At 44.6% G+C, this 7,458-nt stretch overlaps 1 protein-coding gene across 2 annotated transcripts; it reads left to right on the top strand.

Moving 5' to 3' along the window:
* Nucleotides 1–724: 724 nt before the first annotated feature.
* Nucleotides 725–4,775, top strand: LOC109932673 (protocadherin-20). Of its 2 annotated transcripts, XR_007261571.1 has the most exons (3): nt 725–829; nt 984–3,993; nt 4,428–4,775. XR_007261571.1 is itself a non-coding variant. In XM_048594183.1 (2 exons), exons 1-2 carry the CDS (start codon nt 785–787, stop codon nt 3,606–3,608), a joined length of 2,670 nt encoding a protein of 889 aa, XP_048450140.1. In that variant the 5' UTR covers nt 725–784; the 3' UTR covers nt 3,609–4,775. The 2 variants fall into 2 exon arrangements, 1 of the variants encoding a protein (XP_048450140.1); XM_048594183.1 differs by having other exon boundaries at nt 984–4,775.
* Nucleotides 4,776–7,458: the final 2,683 nt, after the last annotated feature.

Genomic DNA, 7,458 nt, shown 5'->3' on the forward strand with positions numbered 1-7,458 from the left:
TGTGTGTGTGTGTGTGTGTGTCAGTGTGTAGGGGAGGGTATTAGTTCCCAGTGAGCTCTGTCAGTCTGTGTGTGTGTGTGTGTGTGTGTGTCAGTGTGTAGGGGAGGGTATTAGTTCCCAGTGAGCCCTGTCAGTGTGCGCGTGAGTGTGTGTGTGTCAGTGTGTAGGGAAGGGTATTAGTTCTCAGTGAGTTCTGTCAATGTGTGTGTGTCAGTGTGTAGGGGAGGGTATTAGTTCCCAATGAGCCCTGTCAGTGTGTGTGTGTGTGTGCGTGTGTCAGTGTGTAAGGGAGGGTATTAGTTCCCAGTGAGCTCTGTCAGTCTCTGTGTGTGTGTGTGTGTGTGTGTGTGTGTCAGTGTGTAGGGGAGGGTATTAGTTCCCACTGAGCCCTGTCAGTGTGTGTGTGTGTGTGTATGTCAGTGTGTAGGGGAGGGTATTAGTTCCCGGTGAGCTCTGTCGGTGTTTGTGTGTGTGTGTGTCAGTGTGTAGGGAAGGGTATTAGTTCCCAGTGAGCTCTGTCTGTGTGTGTGTGTGTGTGTGTGTGTGTGTCAGTGTGTAGGGGAGGGTATTAGTTCCCAGTGAGCTCTGTCTGTCTGTGTGTGTGTGTGTGTCAGTGTGTGGGGGAGGGTATTAGTTCCCAGTGAGCCCTGTCTGTGCGTGTGTGTGTAAGGGAGGGCGTGGCGGAGAGTGACACCCCCCCGGGGTAGCCTGTTACGAAGCGGGGGTGGTAATGAGAAGGACGGGCAGGCGGTAGAGCAGCAGATACAGTGAGGCTGGTGAGAGCATGGAGCCGAGCAGGAGGGGACCATGCTGCTCCTTACACATCCAGGTGAGTGCCGTGACCCTGGTGTAGTTACAGAGGGAGGGATGGTGCTTTTACTGGGGGATTCAGTGGAAGTTTCTGTCTCTGCCTGTCTAGCTGGGGAAAGTTTACAAAGTGATGCCAGAACTCGCACTTTGTGATTGGTGTTTGTTTTCTGCAGGAGGTTCTGTTGATGCTGTTTCTATTCCCGGGCAGGAGCCGGGGCACCGAGCTGGTTTACCGAGTACAAGAGGAGTCACCGAGAGGGACCTACATCGGGAACCTGGCCGCTGACCTGAAGCTGAGTGAGCCGGGAGTCACCTATAACCTGGCGTCGGGGGCCGGGTCCGCTCGCTTCGTGGATTTGAACCGGGAGACGGGGGAATTGCGGACCTCAGCGGCGGTGATAGACCGGGAGGAGCTGTGCCCGGAGCCGGATCCCGGTATCGGGGGGTCGGGTGAACCGTGCTGGGTCCGGTTTGATGTCCTGCTGCTACCCCCCCGCCTATTCCGCCTTCTCAAACTCCGGCTCCGGGTCGATGATATTAACGACCGGGCGCCGCGCTTCCCCGCCTCCAGCCTCGGACTCTCGGTGCCCGAGAACGCGGAGCCCGGCTCCCGCTACCCGCTGGAACCGGCGGCTGAGGACCCGGAGCCCGGCCTCAACGGGATGCTGCGGTACCGGCTGCAAGGGGCGGGCGCCGCCGCCTTCTCTCTGGCCCAGGAGGACGGGGCGCTCCCCGGCAAACCCGTACCTTTCCTGGTACTGGAGGTGCCGCTAGACCGGGAGTACCGGGACCGGTACGTGATGGAGCTGGTGGCGGAGGACCGGGGCAGCCCGTGCCTTTCCGGGACGGCTACCGTGACCGTGTCGGTGACCGACATTAATGACCATTGCCCCGAATTCCCGGAGAGTGAGCTCAGCTTCAGCCTGTTCTCTAACTGCTCGGTAGGGACCACCGTCACCCAGCTCCGGGCCCGGGACCCTGACCTCGGTTATAACGCCCACGTCGTCTACTCTTACGGGGAGCGGGTTCCCGGGAGCTCGTTCCGCCTCTTCAGCCTGGACCGCGGCTCCGGTACCATCCGCCTGGCCGCCCCCATCCCGGGAGACGCCGCCCCCTCCCACCGGCTCACCGTGCTGGCCACCGGTACCGGCTGTGCTCCGGTCACCGCCACCGTCAGCCTGACCATCATCCCGGTGGGTTCCGGTCCTCCCGTGCTTACCCCCCGGTACATCGCCCTGCAGGCTGAAGGCGTGCTCTACCTGAAGGAGACCGAGCCTCTCCGGACCCCTCTCGCCTTTTTCACCGTCACCGAGCACCGGCAACAGCAACCGGTCCGCTGTTACCTGGAGGGAGCGGCGGCTACTTTCCGCCTGGCCCGTTACCGTGGCCTCCAGGATGAGTACCTCCTGGAGACCGCACAGCCCCTGGATTATGAGCTCCAGCGGCGCTATGAAGTGGCAGTGGTGGCGGAGAACTCCAACAAGTTGGCTCAGAGAGTCCACCTCCAAATCCAACTGATCGACGAAAACGACAACCCCCCCATCTTCAGCAGCCCCTCGGTCCAGGTATTCATGGAGGAGAACAACCCCCCGAACAGCTTCCTCGTCAAACTGAAAGCCACAGATGCTGACAGTGGAGACATGGGGAACATCACCTACCTGCTCGGCCCTGGGGTGCCTCGCATCTTTGCTGTCGATCAGTTCAGCGGGAAATTGTCTGTATCAACCAGCTTAGACAGAGAAGAGCAAGACAGGTACAGGCTCACCATCAGAGCTGTCGATGGTGGGACACCATCCCTGGAATCTACCGCCACTGTTCTCCTCACCATCCAGGATGTCAATGACAACAGCCCCAGGTTCATCAACAAAGACTTCAATTTCTTTGTTCCTGAGGACTACCCAAGTTTTAGTGAGATTGGTGTAATTGGGGTTATGGATCCTGATGCTGGAACTAATGGCTGGGTGGCCTTGTCTATTCTTAATGGTAGTGAGCTATTTGTGATTGACACAGGCAAGGGAAACCTCATGGCAAGTGTCCCCTTGGACAGGGAACAGCAGAGCTCCTATATTCTTTGGATTCAAGCTACAGATGGAGGAGAACCTGCTCTCTCTGCCATTGCTAAAGTGACAGTGCTTCTGATAGATGTCAACGATAACCCACCATTGGTCTTGTTCCCTCAGTCTAACCTCTCTTTTCTCCTGGTCCTCCCGTCCACGGTTCCTGGGTCTTCCATTACTGAAGTGTATGCTGTTGATAAAGACACGGGAATGAATGCTGTCATTGCTTACAGCATCATTGGCCACAGAGGGCCCCGTCCAGAGACTTTTGTCATTGATGCAGGCACCGGTAACATCACACTACATGAGGCTTTGGTGAAGAATGATCATGGATTGTACAGACTGCTGGTCAAAGTCAGTGACCACGGGTATCCGGAACCACTTCACAGCACAGTTATAGTCAACCTTTTTGTCAATGAAACATTAAGCAACGAGAGCTACGTAGAAAATCTACTGAGGAAAGATCCTGGCATCAGGATAGAGGAAAGTCTACCAGAGACAAGAACTGACCCTTTTCAAACAAAACTAGATGTATTTCCATGCGAGACTGTCTTGATAGCACTATCAATTTTATGCTTTGGGCTCTTTGCCTTAGCTTTTGCATTGGCCTGCTACATTTCATTTAGAAAAAGGAAACACAGGAGAAAAAAGTACGGTGTGACAGAGGTTGAGATTCCACTGAAGAAGACGCTGGCTTCATATTCATTGGAGAAAAAGTCATTGAATGATTTAGATCTGTAGATGGTATGATATAACTGATCAACTGATTTGTTTACAAGTCATACCTGGACAGTACTTTGAAGTTACCAACATTTTGTGTTTTAAATGTGTTTGGTATGAAAAACTTCTAAGTTGCAGTGTTCCAATCTGATTAGCTATTGAATATTACACAGTATTATTTACAGATCAAAACTACATAATTTGGAGTAAGACTAATAATTTCTTTACAAAACTAAATATTTTGTTAAAAAGCATAAACTTGCACAGATGGGTCTGTGATTGATCCCAAGACTTCATTTCATAAAAACAACATGGCTGGACCTTGAAGTCTAGAGAAATGAAACAGAAAACCCAAGATGATCGCTGCTTCATTCTTTGGCTGACCAAGAGACCTCAAGCAAATAAGGTAAACCTGCAGTATCTATACTTGTTTGAGACTTGCATTTGGTTTCAATAATGAGTTGACTTTCAGATTTTATTAACTCATGAATTACTTAGTACACTGAGTTAAAATGAGTAAATCAGTCTATCATATCTTTGCATTTGATAAGTGAAAAATATAATTGACTATAAACCTGCATTATAAGACAGTTAATGGTAAGCTGGTTGATCAACCTTGTCCAATATTGGTATTCTTGTATTCTATCAATTTATTCTTCTATATTTAGTTTTAACACCTATAGCTTCTTGTATCACTCTACCAAATGTTGAGGGTAGCTAAGAGGGATTTGTCCTCAAAAAAAAGGAGCTGTAAATTGATTTATTTAAGTTATCTTTAAAATAAAACTGATTCATTGTTTTACTTTTGAGGAATATTTAACCTGCAGTCTGTCTTTTCAGGTTGCCTTCAATCAGAAACTATTGAGTGAAGCTACATAAATAAACAACGCAGCAATAATGAATGTGTAACTTCACTAGATATGATCCTGAGAATGTCACTTCTTTCCCTACACATGTCACTTTCTGACACTAAATGAGCAATACTGAACTAGAAAGACTGTCACTGGACAAAAAAAAAATCACAAGCAACTCGAAATAAGTGATTAATTGGTCTTTTTGAAATATGGGATTACATTTTAAATAGTATGCAATTACTTGAGAAGATTATGAAAACAGACTATTTGTGTAAATTACTTAATTTCTGAGCTTGCTTGTATATGTTCTGCAGCTAAAGGAAAATTCTTTGTAAATGGCTATTTATTTTTGAAATGATAACTTTGATTTAATAAAAAAACTATGTAAAAAGTCAGTGCTTTTTTCACATGTCAGTAGGTTTTCTTCTGGAGCTTGTGTATATTGTGTTTTAAAAATGGCATAAAAATATGTTTGGAATTTTAAAACAGTGAAAAACTTGAAGCAAGCAGTTGATGTGAAGCTAAACCTTTCCTCCAATACTGCTTTTAAAATATGTGAAATTATAATCAACATTTTATATTAATTATGTATGATCTATACTAGGTGCTGCAGATAGATGATGGGCAGCCCTTATTTCCAATGTAAACCTCACTGATATTTTAATCAAAACAGTTTAATCCTAGTTTGAAAAGTTGACGACTGAGATAGGGAAACTTCCTTTCCATCAGGATTTTAACTATCAAGCTGTAGCTATATTTCTACTTTCACACTGATGCAAAGATGTTTTGGCTATAGTCAGATATTAATCTTTCTCTCAAATGCAATAAAGCCATGTGACATCAGATTCCTCTGAATTTACCACAAGATAAAGTATAATTTCTGTTTCGGGTGAATTGACAGACTTAACAAAATATTTGAGTAGTCTCAATTATTTTACAAGTTTAGCATTGAAAATGCGTTATTATCAAAAAGTGGAAGCCACTACCACTTCATTTCTCTCTTTAAAAACCAACCTGAAGGGATGTGGAACTCTGCACATGTAAAGAAGCATGCAGATTGTATAACTATCTGAGTGTATGCAAGTTTCATTTTTGCAGACTACAACAACTGGCCATGTGGTATAATCCTGTTGAATGTCAGAGCAAACTCAAGGGTTTGGATGGTCTACTCTTGTTCCTATTTCTTAAAATTTTATAACAGAATCTGGCTTATATTTAGCCAGTTGTGTGGCAAACTTTGCACATCCTATGCTCCCTCAGATTGCTGTTTTATAAACATAACAGGAAGATAGTTTCCAACTAATTTCTAGCAACATTTTGCATTACTTCTGAGCATTCCTAACATTTTGATGGAAAGTGAATGCTAGAAATTGTCCCATCATATTTATGATATTCATACAAATACGGATAATGTTTTGTAAAATATATCAGTAATAGTACTGAGAACTATACTACGTTTAAACATTCAGGATTACTGTTTCAATCCTTTCTCACAGACAGAAGAGATTTTTGTCTATAATTACAAATCACTCAACTCTGCAAAATCATGGATGAATTCCTTTCAACAATCCCATTCTCTAGAGAAATCACATTCACAGTGGAAAGCTTTGTATTTTGTCAGTTTGAATGAAACTAATAGTGTTTTGGTAATTTGCACTGCAGTTTTTGAGATTCTCACAATTTCTGGCATGATAATTGTTCATTTTACTTCAATTTCAAAAACAAGGATGTTTTTACCCTCTTACCTATGGTTTCTTAGGATCATGTACATTGTTGTGCTTTAAACATCCTGCCTTCTTAAACTATCATTATCTTTGCAGAACCAGTTCAAATTAACTATTTGACATGTTAGCATTCCTGTTCAAAGGAACTAGGCAGTAATAATTTGCATTCTCATAACATTATTCATGAAAAGGAATGAAATTACATGCAACGACCAACTTACAGTAAACAAGTAAAGGTAAGGTTGTGAGTTGGTGTATCCATTATGATCATTGAAGGCATCATACAAGCAACATAGCAATCCAGTAATTCTTAATGATATTTCATCACTTGTTATCAACCCTTTATCAACATTGGAGAGGGTGTAAACAGCCTTATCAGCATGAGTATCTGCAGTTATGTAGACTAAGGAGAAGCTAGGATTTTTCTTCTTTAAAAAGGGTAAGAGACATTTTAAAAGAGGTGTTCAATGTTATGTATAATCTTGATTAGAATAACTTTTCCACTGGTAGAAAGGTTGACAAACAAAAGTCACAGAATTAAGGCTACTGGCGATAGAAATGGGGGGAGATAAGAATTTTTATGTGCCAGTTTATGATCTGTAAGCGTGGTGAAAACAAGATTCAGTTGGAAGTTTCAAAAGGAAATTCAGCATAATCAATATTTTTAATCAACCCATTCAGACATGTTCAGACACATATCTGGGACAGCTAGCATTTGAAGCTCAACCTTCTGACCCAGAGGCAGGGAAACTGCTACTGCACTGCCAGGGCTCTTATTGTTCGCAGTCCTCCAGCACTTATTCATGTTGTGAGTGAGACAAGAAATAGCAGAAGATGGTTTGAATCCAGCATTTCCCTCCCGTGACATTCTGCTGCCAATTAGGAGCAAGGAGTTTGTTAAATAGATTCTGCCCCTAGTTCAAAGAACAGGTACAGATGTAATGGAGGCTGAATGGCCTCCTTCTGTGCTGTAAGATTCTCTAATGTTCCTGCACTGGCAGCAGAGATAACCTTTTATTGATAAAGGAGAACTCCTCTGACATGTGGGCCACCATGAAAACTTGAAAGTAGATTATCGTAGTAAACAATTATAAGATGACAAAGATCGATTGGATTTTGCTGATTCACTTTGTGGTTGATTAGTGAGAATCAAGCAGATTGAACGAACAGAAGTAGATCCCATCAGATGTGAGATAACAAGGTGTAGAGCTGGATGAACGCAGCAGGCCAAGCAGCATCAGAGGAGCAGGAAAGCTGACGTTTCGGGCCTAGACCCTTCTTCATTTTTTCTGA

The sequence above is a fragment of the Rhincodon typus genome, unplaced genomic scaffold (assembly GCF_021869965.1).
Source record: "Rhincodon typus isolate 14 unplaced genomic scaffold, sRhiTyp1.1 hic_rhity00006793, whole genome shotgun sequence".
In the NCBI taxonomy this organism is placed as follows: Eukaryota; Metazoa; Chordata; class Chondrichthyes; order Orectolobiformes; family Rhincodontidae; genus Rhincodon; species Rhincodon typus.